At 50.2% G+C, this 15,595-nt stretch overlaps 1 protein-coding gene across 1 annotated transcript in view; it reads left to right on the top strand.

Moving 5' to 3' along the window:
• The window catches only part of LOXL2 (lysyl oxidase like 2), a 47,901-nt gene that overhangs the window by 13,454 nt on the left and 18,852 nt on the right, over nucleotides 1-15,595 (top strand). The window contains exons 4-5 of the mRNA XM_039387047.1: nucleotides 11,630-11,824; nucleotides 14,964-14,983. Coding sequence (XP_039242981.1) covers nucleotides 11,630-11,824; nucleotides 14,964-14,983 — 215 coding nt within the window. The remainder of the gene's footprint in view (nucleotides 1-11,629; nucleotides 11,825-14,963; nucleotides 14,984-15,595) is intronic.

Genomic DNA, 15,595 nt, shown 5'->3' with positions numbered 1-15,595 from the left:
TCCCCTGCCTGCTTCCAACTCCCAGAGGGCAGCTTTAGGTGGGATATTTGGAAGAAATTGTTCCCTGTCAGGGTGTGGAGGGGCTGGGATGGAATTCCCAGAGAAGCTGTGGCTGCCCCTGGATCCCTGGAAGTGTCCAGGGCCAGGTTGGAGCCACCTGGTCCAGTGGAAGGTGTCCCTGCCCGTGGCAGGGGGTGGAACGAGATGATCTTTAAGGTCCCTTCCGTCCCAAACCATTCCAAAATTCTCTCTCTCTCTGCCTGAATTTTAGGAACAAATTCCCACCACGCTGCTGCTCCCACTCTGCACAACCAAGCTGATTTTTCTCTCTCTCCCTGTGAGATCAGTGGCAGCTCAAGGGCTCTTCCTCTGCTGCTTTCCTTGCAGCAGGATTAAGGCTAAAGGTGACATGCTCAAATTTTTAGGATGCCACTGGGGAAGCTCTTCTCACTCACAGCTGGCTGTCAAATATTTCAACTCTCTCCCCCTCTCTGAGCTTTCCTCCTCTTCATCTGGGCTTTATCTCTGCTGTGACATAGTTGGAGGATGAGCCCAGGGTGACTCACGGGGTCACAAACCCCAAACCAGGCGGGTCAAAAGCCTCCTGTGAAGTCAAGTTGAAAGTCTTTGCCCTTCCCAACGTGCCTGGGAGTGCTGCCCTGTCATACCTCACATTCATCAGGGCAAACATCATCCCCCTGGGAGCTGCTGGTTCCTCAGCCCACAGCTCGTGCAGTGATGTTTGCTGTCTGGAATGAGCTCAGGGGGGTGATGAGGGGCCTGGAATCTTCTCTGAGCAGCAATTCCGTGGTCAGGGCTCTCCACCAGCTCAGTTATTGCACTGACAGAGCTCAACCGGCACGGCTGAGATTCCCAATGCAATATATTCCAGTTGGTGCTCCAGCAGGCTCTGCTCAAACTGGGCCTGACTGGAGATGCTGCACGGAGTTTATGGGTTGAATTCCACCTCGTGATTCCCAAATGGATCCGGCTGTTTGCAGACTGGTGGGATCCAGGCAGTGCATTAACAGGAGCAAGGTCTGACTTTGGGAACCTTGTTACCTGAGGGAAGAGCTGGAGCTGGGCAGGAAGAGGGATGTTGGGAAAAGGTTTTCCACCTTGAGGGTGGCCTTGGATGCTCCCAGGGACGGGGGAACCTGTGCCAGGGCCACCCCAACCTCCCAGGAAGGAATTTCTTCCCAATATCCCATCTAAACCTACTCTCTGTCCACTTGAAGCCATTCCCCCTCATCCTGTCCCTCCAGACCCTTGGAAATAGTCTCTCCCATCCTTCTTTTAGCTCCTGGAGGGCCCCAATTTGGTCCCTCTGAAGCTTCTCTTCTCCAGGCTGAGCAATCCCAATTCCCTCAGCCTTTCAGTTTGAATTCCCTGGGGATCCCAGGGATTTAACCTGGAAAACCAGCACCTTTAAGACAACACTCGACTTCATTTTGAGGGGGCTCCAGCTCAGGGGGGGCTCTGCAAAATTGACATTTTGCTTCCCCAAACCTGCCAGGCAGGGAGTTCACACTCTTTCAAAAGCAACTTGAGAGCCCTCAGGCAGAGTTTATTTTCCTTGGACACCCTCCATGCCTCCCCTTCCCAGAAAAAGCTGCGGATAAGTGGTAGAGGCTGAGATTTTCCACCCCCATAAATCACTTGGCTCGTGGATGTTTGTGCTCTGGCAGATCTTTTCCCGTCCCAGCTCATAGTTTGGGGGTTGTGTCACATCTCTTCCCTTTTCCATTCCCTCTCCTGTTGGGAAGGGGCAGTGCCTGATCCCTGCTCCCGGGACAGGCCCAGGGGGAAGTGTTTGGGTGCAGGATGATGTGGGATAAGGGCACAGATGTGGGATAAGGGCACAGATGTGGGATAAGGGCACAGATGTGGGATAAGGGCACAGGAGGAGGTTAAACCTCCTGAGCTCGGGGCAGGGCTGAAATCCATCATTCCCTCACTAAAACAGAGCAAATTCCCTCAGCTTTGCTGTTTTCCACCCCCAGTGCAGCTCCTGGGACTTGTTCCAAGGGTGATTTCTTGGAGGGTGATGGATATGCAGGGCTGGACAGCCCTTGGCTGGGCAGGAAAACCTGATTATATGCATCATCAGATAGATTCTCATTAATGCAGGGCCATTATTATTATTATTATTATTATTATTATTATTATTATTATTATTATTACCATTTTTAGTTAAATTCTATTATCGATTATATTATATATTATATATATAATCAGATAGATTCTCATTAATGTAGGGCCATTATCATTATTATTACCATTTTATGGTTGATTTCTTTTATTGATTATATTATATATAAATATATCTATAATATATATATAATCAGATAGATTCTCATTAATGCAGGGCCATTATTATTACCATTATTATAATTTTCTATTATCGATTATATTGTCTATTATACATAAATTATTTTTGTATAATATATTATATCTTGTATATTTATATTTTATATACTATATATAATTTATAATATAATATATAATTATTTTTATATTTTATATTATTTTTGGTCAAACCCATCTGTGACTTTACTTTGTTTTCCACGCCCTTAATTCCCATTCTTGGCTGGATGTACAGCTCAGGTCTGACCAGAGCAGGTTTTACCCATTTTATTCCCACTGGGAATTCCTGTAGGCATTAAATGCAGCAGGAATGTTGTGAGGAAAAGAAAAATTTAATCAGGTTGCTTTTAAACCTCCCCGAGAACACAAACCCTGTTTGCTGCCTCTGCTGGGGTTTGGGAGGAACAGACAAGCAGAGCTGTAAATGCAGCCCCTGCCCTGCAATAATTCCAGGTTTGGGAGGCAGAACGAGTGGGATCTGCTGCTTTGGGCAGGATTTTGGAGCTCCTGGAGCTTTGTGCTGCCTGTTTGTCCCCTCTAAGGTGGGCCAGCAAGGGCAGGGGGAAGGTTCCAGGGGCGAAGTCACTGCCCTGGGAGCAGAATCTGTGCCCTCAGATTGTGCTGAGCTCTCCTTGCCGGGGCAAAAGGCACCAAGAGCAGATAAATCAGCGCAGAAGCACCTCCTGGCTGCTCCTCTCCCGGTGCCTGGGCAGCCCAGACCTGCCCTCAGGTTCCTTCATCCCGTGCCAAAGCCCGGAGTGGAAATGTGTGCACAGCCCCCAGTGTTTTCCTAAGTCTTTGCAGGATGCCAGAAGCCCTGAAATCAAAGGATTTAATGTGTGTTCCCAAAGCTGGGAGCAGGGAATGCCATTCCTGCTTTTCCAAACAGTACATTCAGTCCCTCTGGGTTATCCCAGCTCAGCCCAGACCCACCTGTGACTCCCTCCCTGGGCTGTCCAGCAATTTGAAGACCACAGTGACTGAGTCCCACCTTAACATATTTCTTAAATAAATGCACCAGAGGTGTTTTACTGAACATATTCCCCCCAAAACATCCTTAGCAAAATATTTGTCGTCCGCCCTCTTCCTCTGCGTGCGCCCACACGGGCTTCAAACAGGCCATACTCTAAATATATCGAATTTCTGCAGCTTTTAGAGGTTCACAAATAGATCTGGGTACCTGAGAGCAGCCCAGGGCTTTGGCCAGACAGTGGGCAGACGAGGTCTGGCTGAACACCCTGGGGCTGTGCTGCTATTTCTGTCCTTCCTTTCCCTTCTGGGTGGATGTGGAGCACGAAAAACCCTCAGTTCAAAGCCCAGCGTGGCTCCAAGGCTCTGGTTCTGCCAGGTTAGGAGTGGGTTGAACCATCCCTGGGAGTGGCCAAGGCCAGGTTGGAGCAACCTGGGCTGGTGGAAGGGGTGGAACTGGATGAGCTTTAAGGTAAATCCTCCTCTTATCCAGCTTTTTGTCGTGGAAATCAGCGGGAACTCTCTCCATAACCTGGGATGGTCCCCACCATCTCAGCCCTGGGCTCAGCGTCCTCCAGCTCCCAGGAATGTTTGACTCTAAAAGCTTTATTTGTCTGTTTGTTATGACAACAGTGTTTAAAACATTGTTTCTTTCAGCGAGACTGGGATTTCTTTCCCCTCAGTGTAAATGTTTACTTCTCTGAACATAAACCCGAGTGCAACGTGACTTCTGCTGCCAGGAAGGGTCTTTAGCACCTCTTTGCTCCAGACAAATATTAAGTTGGTTTTGGGGACAATCCTTAGCACCTCTTTGCTCCAGATAAATGTTAGTTAGGTTGATTTTGGGGGCAATCCTTAGCACCTCTTTATTCCAGACAAATGTTAATTAAGGTGGTTTTGGGGACAATCCTTAACACCTCTTTGCTCCAGATAAATGTTAGTTAGGTTGGTTTTGGGGGCAATCCTTAACACCTCTTTATTCCAGACAAATGTTAATTAAGTTGGTTTTGGGGACAATCCTTAGCACCTCTTTGCTCCAGATAAATGTTAGTTAGGTTGGTTTTGGGGACAATCCTTAGCACCTCTTTGCTCCAGACAGATGTTAATTAAGTTGGTTTTGGGGATATCCACACGTTTTAGTGTTGTGATTTCCAAACAAATGTGATAATTTGTACCTCAGGGGTTGCTTTGTGATGCTTTTTGCACCTCAGGGGGCTATGAATGAAGACTCAGAGGAGGGTTTGGCTTGGAAGGGACCCTGAAGACCATTTCTCTATTATATTTGACTTATCCCGAGGCCAGGGTGTGATGGTTGAGTTGACAAGGTGGTGGTCGGGCAAAGGTTGAATTTGATGATGCTGGAGGTCTTTCCCAACCTGATTGATTCCCTGTTTCTGACCTTCTTGGAGGTCTTTTCCAACCCAGTTGATTCTGTGATTCTTCTGTCCTGCCCTGTGGTGGTCAGGTGATGAATCTGCCCAGTTTGCAGTGTCTGCTCCAGATTGTCCTTGAAGCAGAATGGAATTCTGCCCCTGGACTCAGCGCTGGTGAGGCCACCCCTGGAGTGCTGTGTCCAGCTCTGGGCCCTCAGCTCAGGAAGGACATGGAGGGGCTGGAGCAGGGCCAGAGAAGGGCAACAAGGCTGGGGAAGGGACTGGAGCACAAGTGCTGTGAGGAGAGGCTGAGGGAGCTGGGGGGGCTCAGCCTGGAGAAGAGGAGGCTCAGGGGAGACCTCCTCACTCTCTGCAACTCCCTGACAGGAGGGGGGAGCCGGGGGGGGCTGGTCTCTTTTCCCAGGCAACCATCAGCAAGACAAGAGGGCTGGGTCTGCAGCTGTGCCAGGGGAGGGTTAGGTTGGAGATCAGGAAGAATTTCTTTGCAGAGAGGGTGCTCAGCCATTGGAATGGGCTGCCCAGGGAAGGGGTGGATTCTCCATCCCTGGAGGTTTTTAAGCAGAGACTGGATGTGGCATCAGTGCCATGGGCTGGGAACCACGGCGGGGTTGGATCAAGGGTTGGACTGGATGATCTGGGAGGTCCCTTCCAACCCAGCTGATTCTGTGATTCTGTGATTCTCTGAAAAGGGGAGTGTCAAACCTCTGCTCCTCAGGACACCCTCAGATCCTGCTGCTACCAGGACAGAGCAGCACCTGCCCCAAACTGAGCCTCCAAGGGCTCTCCAGGGCTCAGTGCTCCTGCTTTGCCCCCCTTTCTGACATCCTCAGCCCCTTTCTGACATCCTCAGCCCCTTTTTGACATCCCCAGCTTTTCCTTTCCCACTGCTGCTCCATCCCCCTGCCTTGGCAGCGGGTGAGCCTCTCCCAGCTTCTCCTATCGGCTGTGCCGCAGCATCTCCCTCCCCGGCTTTATTTATCAGCTGCTGGTGACTCAGGGGCTCGGCTCCAGAGGTTTGAACCCAAACAGATCCCACCCGTTCCCACGGACGCAGGGAGAGAGACTTTGAAAAGAGGCGTTTTCGGGGGAAAAGAGAGACAGTTTTAGGGGAAAAAGGGTCGTTTTCAGGGGGAAAAAGAGAGTTATTTTCGGGGGGAAAAAAGAGTTATTTTTGGGGAAAAAAGGGTCGTTTTCAGGGGGAAAAAAAGAGTTATTTTCGGGGGAAAAAAAGAGTTATTTTTGGGGAAAAAAGTGTCATTTTCAGGGGAAAACCTTAATTTTTAGGGGGAAAAAGGGTCATTTTTAGGGGAAAAAGGAGTTTTCATGGCAAAAAAAGAGGCATTTTCAGGGAAAAAGAGTCATTTTCAGGGGAAAAAAAGTCATTTTCAGGGGAAAAAAGTCATTTTTGGGGGAAAAAGAGTCATTTTTCAGGGAAAAAAGAGGCATTTTCAGGGGGGAAAAGGGTCGTTTTCAGGGGAAAAAAGAGGCATCTTCAGGGGGAAAACTTCATTTTCAGGGAAAAAAGAGGCATTTTCAGGGGGAAAAACTTCATTTTCAGGGAGAAAAAGTCATTTTCAGGGGAAAAAAGAGTCATTTTCAGGGGAAAAAAGAGTCATTTTCAGGGGAAAAAAGAGTCGTTTTCGGGGGAAAAAAGAGGCATCTTCAGGGGGAAAAAGAGGCATTTTCAGGGGGAAAAAGTCATTTTCAGGAGAAAAAAGAGGCATTTTTTGGAGAAAAGGCTCGGTGGCTGAGACCGTGGGGGAAGTGAGGGGAGGTTTAAATGCAGGAGAGAGGGTGGGATGAGCAAAGGCCGAGTGGGAAGATCTGGTGTTGTGTTCTTAACTGAGGAAATAATCGATTTATAGTCCCAGTTTCAGCCTCATTTCTCGGTGTTTGGAAGCCCCAAAATCCCGGAGCTCTGTTGTCAGTGAAAAATTCTGTTGTAAATGGATTTTGCATTGAAGGGCCAGTGGGCTAGGTCAGGCTTAAGGGGGGAAAGAGCAGTTTGAGGGGGTGGTGGGGAGTCTTAAAGCAGGAGAGCAGCAAATCTGGGCTGGTCAGAGGCAGAGAACTGTGGGGAACCTCCCAGGAGGAGCTGCTGATTCAGCACCAGGGCAGTGTCTGCAGCCCGTGGAGCTGCACTCGGGTTTCTAGGAATGGGATCTTCTCCCTGGACTGATTCCTGCAGAAGGAAAAGATATCTCAGGGTTTGGGCGAGGAGAAGGGCACGAACACCCCGGGCTGGGCACAAAAACCCGGGGCAGAGGGTGAAAACAAACATTGCCAAAGTCGTGTGGGGTTTTGCCCTGGGATCCGAAGCCGTGGGGGGGGAAGCGTTTGGTTCAGAGGGTGGAAACAAAAGCCACTGGAGGCTCCTGTGAAAACTTTTCCGAGCCAGGAATCCTTTTGTGAGAGCTCCAAACCCACCCCTTTTCTCTGGGCTGTCTCTGGGCAGGCCCCGGGTCGCTCCGAGGTTTCATAACAGAGTGGGGAGCGCTGGCTCTGCCCGGGGTTTGGTGGCCAGGGCTGGACAGGAGGCCTGGATGTGGCTCCTGGCAAGGAAGGGAGCAGGGCAGAGGGAAATACAGCCCGGTGTGGAACAGTCTGACACGTTTTTAACTCGTTTTTACACTGGTTTGTGTTGTAGTTTGCTGGAGATCATAAAACCACGCAATGGTTTGGGTGGGAAAGGACCTCAAGGGTTACCTCGTTCCACCCCCTGCCAGGGGCACCTTCCACCAGCCCAGGTTGGTCCAGCCTGCCCTTGGACACCTCCAGGGATGGGGCAGCCACAGATGCTCTGGGAATTCCATCCCAGGAAGGAATTTCTCCCCACTATCCCACCTAACCCTCCCTCTGGCAGTGGGAAGCCGTTCCCTGCGTCCTGTCTCTCCTGTCCTGTCTCCCCTCTCCATCACACCCCTGCTGTGTTTAACCCCAGCTCTCTCCTGCTCTCACAGAGGTGTCCCTGCTGCAGGTTTTCCTCTCCACGTGTCCCTCAGGGGCAATTCCAGAGCCTGCTTTAGCCATTAAGTGTTGTTTGCTCCCGATTTTCCTCCGGAGCCTGTTTTCCCCATCAGCTGCTCCACACGTCGGGTGTTGGGAGCCGAAACCTTTCTGCTGCATCTGCATCCTTGAACAGTCCTGGTGTAACAAAACCTCTGCAGGGAAAGGAAACCGCTCAGATCTCAAGGAGAAAGCTCCTGGCAGCCCCTTCTCCCCGACAAACCCGCAGTTTTGATCCTTTCTTCTTGAGTTTTCCAAAATTAAATTTTCCAAAAGCCGAGCTCTGCAGCCTCCTGAATTCCTCTCGGAGGCTTCGCTGCTTGCTCAGGCTCGGTGCAGACCCTTTGAGCTGCTCTGTCAATAATTCTCTGCTCAAAACCAGCTCTGGGAGCGGAAAAGGGACTGGCTGGGGGTTGGTTTTGCTCTCAGACAGATCATGAAAATGCCATTGTGGTCTGCTAGACCTATCTGGAGATTAATACCCTCCAGGGACTGAATTATGCCTTATTTCTTGCTAGTTTGCTGCTTTTTTTCCCCTCTTTCTTGGCAAATACAGGCAAAAAACATGACAAAGGAGTTGGATTCACTCAGCAGAGTCCTGAGCTGGAGCAGGATTTCTTTTTTGTGCCTGTGTCAGCATCTCTGGGGGGAGGGAGATGCATTTCCAGGTTTGTCCCCCTTTTCCACCCCCAGGGAGGGGGATGAGTTTCTCCCACCCCCTGTGATGGTCCAGCGGTGAGAACAGGGATGTTTAATGGTGACTAACATGGGAATGATGATCCAGGGAAGCTCAGGCAGATGTTTAACAGCTGGAATTCAAACTCAAAGGGAGGGAGCAAGTGCTGTCAGAGCAGCTTCCTCACCAAACCCAGACACCTGGACACCATCCCTGGGGGTGAACTCCCCCTCTGGCATTCCAGGGACAGGCTGTGGCCTCCAGCCTGTCTAAATCCAGGGAAAATGGAAGCGGCTGTCGAGTTAAAGCCACGTGTGGGTTTTAGCACGTTGCTGATGTCAGGTCTAGTCAGGGAAAATGTTCCTTTTCTGAGACTTTACCCATCAGCAGGGCTGGTCCTGGTGGAACCACGTGTAGTAAACTTACTCGGGGCTTTCTGTGGGGGGGATTCATCCCGTGGTCACTGATGGAGAACCCCCTCTCCCACTTTCTCAGCTGTCAGGGCACATTTCCTCCTTGGTTCCTGCCTTTCCATGTGCTTTTCCAGCCTGATTTGAAGCTTTGGCTCTCTGGCCTTTTGGGTTAATCCTTTGATTAAAAACACCTTGAGATCTTCAGCGCTCCAAGCCGGTTCCAAGTGGATTTAAGGCTTTGATTACTCCTCGTTTCCCGGGGAAGAAACCAAAGCAAAGGGGGAGGGAGCAGGAAAAGAAGGTTCTCTCTGACAGCACCGGGCTGGAGCTGCAGGTAAACACACTCCAAGTGAAAAACTGGGAACATTTCATAAATTGCACCAGGGGAAAGTGAATTCCAGGGTTTGGAAACCAGCCTGGGGATGCCTTGAATGCCCCGAGGCTCCACCACCTTCCTGGCAGCACGTAGGCAAACGCCTGCAATATTTGAGGGGGAATCTGCCAAATCCAGGAGGATTCAGTGCTGTACATGGATTTTTCAGGCTGCACGGGAGCTGTTTCAAATTTACTCTCCCATCAGACCCTTTCAGCACCTTAAAATGTCTCAGATGTAACAAATTTGGATGTCACGGGGGTTGTTTTTAATTCTTGAGGGTTTCAGAATTGAAGCCCAGACTGTGAGCTCTGTGTGGGCAGCACTGAGCCACTGGGTGAATCAAATCCCAGTGTCCTGTTTTCCAGGGGTCCTGGGGGTGTTTGGTGGATGCTCCAGCTGGGAGATGCTGGAGGATTAACTCCAAATAATACAAAATATAAATTATCTATATATAATTATATATATTAAAATATATATTATATATAAATTTTATATATAAATATATAAATATTTTATATAAATAGCTATTAAATAGAAATATTTTTGTAAAACTGGGTGGTAAATAATACAAATAGTTTCTATATCTCAATATTTTATATAAATAGCTATTATATAGAAATAGATAATTTTTTTTAAACTGGGTGGTAAATAATAAAAATATTATATATATAAATATTTTTATAAATAGCTATTATATATAAATATAGAAATATTTCTGTAAGACTGGGTGGTAAATAATACAAATATTTTATATATCTAAATATTTTATGTAAATAGCTATTATATAGTAATATAGAAATATTTTCAAAACTGGGTGGTAAATAATACAAATATTTTATATATCTAAATATTTTATGTAAATAGCTATTATATAGAAATATAGAAATATTTCTGTAAAACTGGGTGGTAAATAATACAAATAGTTTACATATATAAGTATTTAATATAAATACCTATTGTATATAAATATATAAATATTTTTATATTAAAAAAAAAACAGAGAAGAGAGGGAAGGAAAAAAAATAAGGAAAAGGAGGAGGGAAGACTTGAGTGAGTGGCTTGAGCAGAGCTGTGGGTGAGGAGCTGCCAGAGCCTTTCCCTGGCCCATTCCCTGCTCCAGGCAGTTGTTTCCCCTTCCCTGGGCTCTCCTGGTTGCATCAGCAGCTGGGGAAGCATCTGGGGAATGGATGAGCCACGTCACTGGCAGGGCTCAGGGCTCAGCACGTCCTGCTCTCACCTCTTGGCCTCCCCCACCCCTGGGAGCTGCTGATCCAGAGGGAGCTGCTGATCCAGAGGGAGCTGCTGATCCAGAGGCAGCTGCTGATCCAGAGGGAGCTGCTGATCCAGAGGCAGCTGCTGATCCAGAGGCAGCTGCTGATCCAGGGGCTCGTGGCCCTTTAAAGCTCCGGGTATTTTTTTTTTCCAAGCAATTGAATCCCGGAGAAGGGAGGATTCCTCAGTCCTGATGTAACCCTGAGCCAGAACCACGTGGGTTTGTGCATATTTGACAGCTCAGGGCTGCTGGATTGGGGTTTATCCGTTTTTCAGGAGCTCTTTGCTCGTGGCCACGGCGGATATTTTCCAGCCAGGCTCCGCTCTGGGCTCGGGGCCCTGCAGGGCTGCTCTGTGCCCTCACTTTTAGGGCTCCACGTGTGAAATCCATTCCACCCCCGTGACTCATCTGCTGTCCCAAGTCCTGCCTCAGCCGGAGGAGGAACCAGAGAAGTGCTGCTGTCAGCACAGTGGAATCCCAGATTCCACACGGGCTCCCTGAAAACCCCAAAGTTTTCCCTTACAGGCTCCCGGTTTCCCGCCTTTCCCTAAATGATTCTGTCATTAAGATGGCCCTAAGAAAGCTGAGGTTGTTTTCACAGCAGCTGGGACTAAATTAATGTCCCTGTGCTGCTGAAACCAGCACTGGGATGGACAAGTGCTTAAGTGATAAAGGAGGTTTGTTAAGTGGCTACTTATAAAATGAACTAAAGTTGGGTTTGGTTTTTTTTAATGAGAAAGAGCATCCTCTTAACAGGATGGAGGCTGGATTTGTACAGGGTGGAGAGGTTTGTTTCATAAAATCCCAGAATGGTTTTGAGTTGGAAAGGACCGTAATGGTCACCCAGTCCCACCTCCTGCCATGAGCAGGGACACCTTCCACTAGCCCAGGTTGCTCCAAGCTGCCCTTGGACACTTCCAGGGATGGGACATCTTCTGGGAAATCCATTCCAGGGCCTCACCACCCTTCCCTCTCAATATCCATCTAGTTTGAACCCATTCCCCTTTGTCCTGTCCCTCCTCTTTGCCTCCCCGTTGTCCCTCCCTGCACATCCCATCCTTCCAGCCCTCACAGCTGGGGTTTTATCCCACCCTGAAGCACCACCAGCACTTTCCTCCCGACCCAGTGTGAGTCCTGTGTGCTCTGTGCCTGCAGAACATGAACATCCAGGTGGAGGACATCAGGATCAGGGCCATCCTGGCCACCTACCGCAAGCGGGTCCCCGTCACCGAGGGCTACGTGGAGGTGAAGGACGAGGGCACCTGGAAGCAGATCTGTGACAAACACTGGACCATGAAGAACTCCCGGGTCGTCTGCGGCATGTTCGGGTTCCCCAGCGAGAGGAAATGGGTGAGCCACAGACACCCTCCTGGGAATGCTCAGGGCCTTGGGCATGGAGGCAAAGTGTCCAGTAACACCCGGGGGCTTGAGGGGGAATGAGAGAATCCCAGAATCAGCTGGGTTGGAAGGGACCTCCCAGATCATCAAGTCCAACCCTTGATCCAACCCCGCCGTGGTTCCCAGCCCATGGCACTGATGCCACATCCAGGCTCTGCTTAAAAACCTCCAGGGATGGAGAATCCACCCCTGCCCTGGGCAGCCCATTCCAAGGGCTGAGCACCCTCTCTGCAAAGAAATTCTTCCTGATCTCCAACCTAACCCTCCCCTGGCACAGCTGCAGACCCAGCCCTCTTGTCTTGCTGATGGTTGCCTGGGAAAAGAGACCAACCCTCCCCGGCTCCCCCCTCCTGTCAGGGAGTTGCAGAGAGTGAGGAGGTCTCCCCTGAGCCTCCTCTTCTCCAGGCTGAACAGCCCCAGTTCCCTCAGCCTCTCCTCAGAGGGAGAAACCTCCGACTGCTTCATTCCCTCCCATCTTCATTCCTTCCCATCTTCATTCCTTCCCATCTTCATTCCTTCCCATCTTCATTCCTTCCCATCTTCATTCCTTCCCATGGGGCTCCTGTGTAAATGTCTGATATGTCAAGAATTTCCTCGTTGCAGGCAGGGAGGGGGCCTTTGATCCTCAGCCTTTGGCTGGAGACCTTGTGCAGGATGAGCTGGAGGGTTTGATATCGGGCCTGGAATGGGAGATGGGCACAGTTGGCCCAAGGGGTCTTTCTGTTTTATAATTCCAGTCCCAGGACAGGCATTTCCTCCCCCAGTGATGGTTTGGGTTGGAGGGAATGTTAAACAGTGTCCTGTTCCACCCCCTGCCATGCACAGGGACACCTTCCACTAGCCCAGGTTGCTCCAACCTGGCCTTGGACACTTCCAGGGATGGGGCAGCCACAGCTCCTCTGGACAACCTGTGCCAGGGCCTCCCCACCCTCCCAGGGAAGAATTCCTTCCCAATATCCCACCTAAACTGCTCTCTGTCAGTTTGAAGTTTTCCCCCTTGTCCTGTCCCTCCAGGCTCTTGTAAATGGTCTCTCTCCAGCTGCTCATCCCACCCTGCTGCAGAAAGCCAGCTTTGGGATCAGTTCTGGCTGTGCTGGAAGCTCCAGTCAAGTCATGTTGGTCTTTCTTGTTGTCGTTGTTTCACCTTGGATTTTGTCACCAGACGTGCTTCTTCCCACTTGTTCCCTGGAAGAAAAAAAAAAACACCCTAAAGCAGATGCAAAACAGTTCAAATGAAATTCTGTCTCCTCTCTTTCCTACCCTGTGACCTGTGGGGTGGGAAAGCATCGGCTGGGTGAGGGGGAGAGCAGGATTCTCCAGGCAGGAGCTGTGGTTTTCCTGCCTTTTTTAGGCTCCTTTTGGCCTCTGGAATTGCTATTTCTGGAAGCTCCCCCCTGGACCTGCCTGGCCACGTTTCAGTTCTCTCATTAGCAAAATCCCAATCCACCAGCGAGGTCCTTGGGCTGGAACAGTGTGAAGGAATCTGAAATAAGGACTCCAAGTGGAATTTTGTTCGCAGGATTCCCGGGGAGACGAGCAGTGAATTAATAATTGCTACCAGGCCAGGCTCAGACACCAGTTTGGGGAGTGTTTGCTTCCATCACTCCCTCAAACTCATCCCTGAGATTCCCATCCCCTGCAGCGGAGCAGGAGCGAGGGATAAATCACCCCTAAGAAAGATTTTTCCTGCTTCCAGTTGTGGTGCTTCCAAGAAAAGCATTAAGTTGAGCAGCTGGAGCCATCTGCCTTAAAAAAAAAGGGTGCTTGGTGCTTGTCCTGTCCCTTGCACACACACACAGAGATGGAAAATCTGAGGCAGGGCTGTCCAGCACCAACCCAGCAGTGCTGGGAATGCCACTGCTTGGAGTTGGGAATGTGCTGTGCTTCCAAATGCCAGGCTTGGAGATCTCTGCTGCTCAGCCAGGTTGCTGGAGACCCCCAATTCCCCCGAGCCCTCTTTGCTGGTTCTCAGCCCTGCTGGGCTCCTGCACCCCCAGATGTTTTGGGAAGCACGTTGGGTGTTACCCCAGGGTGGAAGGAGGATGGGAGGGCATTTTATTGGGCTTGTAAAACGTTGGCAGCTGGACAGTTTTGTTTGTTAGCAGAGTGTAAAAGCTGGATTCTTCCTTGGGGTTTGTGTTCCTGGCAGGCCCACTGGGTACAACCAGTGTCACTGGTCACCTTAGAGGGGAGGGAAAGCTCCCAGTTCTGGGCTGGGAATGTCCCAGGTGACCTTTCCTTCATGGTCAAGGTGCTGGAATGATGAGCCTGGGCCAGGAGAGCTCTGCTCTCTGCTTACCCCTGTTGTTTTGGAGAGGGAAGGGCTCATCCTGGCTGGTCCCTGGAGCTGAACCCCCTCTCCATGAGCCTGTGACCCCTCAGAGACGTTCTCCTCGTTCCTCAGGCTTTGCCCTCTCTGATCTGTGAGTCCCCTGCTCCCCAGGAGTGGATCCTTCCCACAGAGATGGGCTGGGATCAGGTTCCTGCTGGGCAAGGCTCGGAGTGCCCCTTCCCACATCCCCCCAAAGTCCAGCCCTGCCTGCTGAGCTTGCAGATCCCCTGCTCCTGCACAATGGTGGGAGGTGAAATGATTTGCAGATGGATCTTGCTTGAAAGAAAACAACTTAGTTCATCGTTGTCCCAGTGCCAGGGTTTTATTCCCGAATGCAACTCGGCCTCTGGAGCTGACAGGACAATTTATGGGAGGAAATGAAACCCAGCTCAGTGTTGTTTCCCTGTTCTTGTTCATTCTTCAAAGTGGTTTTATACAGGGGCTGCTGTTCACTCCTCCTCCCAGTTCCTGCTCTGGCTGGGAAAGCAGAGCAGAATTTAATGGATTTTGCTGATGGAGAGAGGAGAAATTTGGGATCAGGGATGCCTGATGCCTTTTTAAGCTTTAAAGCTTTGTGATTTGTCAAAGAAATGGCTGGAAATGCTGAGCAGCTCCAGGATCCTCCATCCAGTGCCAGCCCAAACAGCACCTCCCAGTTCAACCAGTCTGCTCCTCCCATTACAAGCCTGCTCAGGTGTGTAGGGCCGGTCATCACTTCAGTTCTTGCAGTAAAAACCCCCGTGGTTTGTCTTCTCCCAGGATCTGAAGGGCTTTGGCAGGTGTGGCTTCCCTTCTGCCCTCCCAGAGGCCAAAGGCAGCAGCTCCTTCCCTTCCATAAACGCTTGAAGGGTTTCTAAGGGGGGACAAACTTTGTGCTCCCAGCCCGGGGAGAGTTCCCAGCCCCTGCTTTGTGGGGTCTGGGTGACTCTTCCTGGCCTCTGGGGGTGTGTGAGGACTTGTTTTCTGCTCCCCAAGTCGTACAATCATGGAAGGGACCCCCAAGGATCATCCAGTCCAAGCCCTGGCCCTGCACAGACACCCCAAAATCCCACCTTGAGAGCATTGTCCAAACACTCCTGGAGCTCTGGCAGCTTTGAGGCTCTGACCAATTCCCTTGGGAACCTATTCCAGTGCCTGAACACCCTCTGGATAAGGGATCTTTCCCTAATATCCAACCTATCCTGCCCTCTCTTACCCAACCAGTCTTCTTTAACCACTTCCCACAGCCCTTGGGCTTCACCTGTGCTTTGCTTAAAGCTTTTGGGTGATGAAAGCCCATCTCTCCTCACCAGTAGGAATGGTTTGAACTCTGACTTGACCTGGAATTGGCTGAACTCTCCCAGCCAGACTCCCACTCCCACCTCTGACCTTGCTCTTGGCTCCCACCAAGG

The sequence above is a fragment of the Pipra filicauda genome, unplaced genomic scaffold (genome assembly GCF_003945595.2).
Source record: "Pipra filicauda isolate LSUMZ 115617 unplaced genomic scaffold, ASM394559v2 scaffold527_size357992_pilon, whole genome shotgun sequence".
Taxonomy (NCBI): Eukaryota; Metazoa; Chordata; class Aves; order Passeriformes; family Pipridae; genus Pipra; species Pipra filicauda.
Note: the sequence above shows the minus strand (reverse complement) of the source record. Positions and strands in the feature narration are given on the sequence as shown.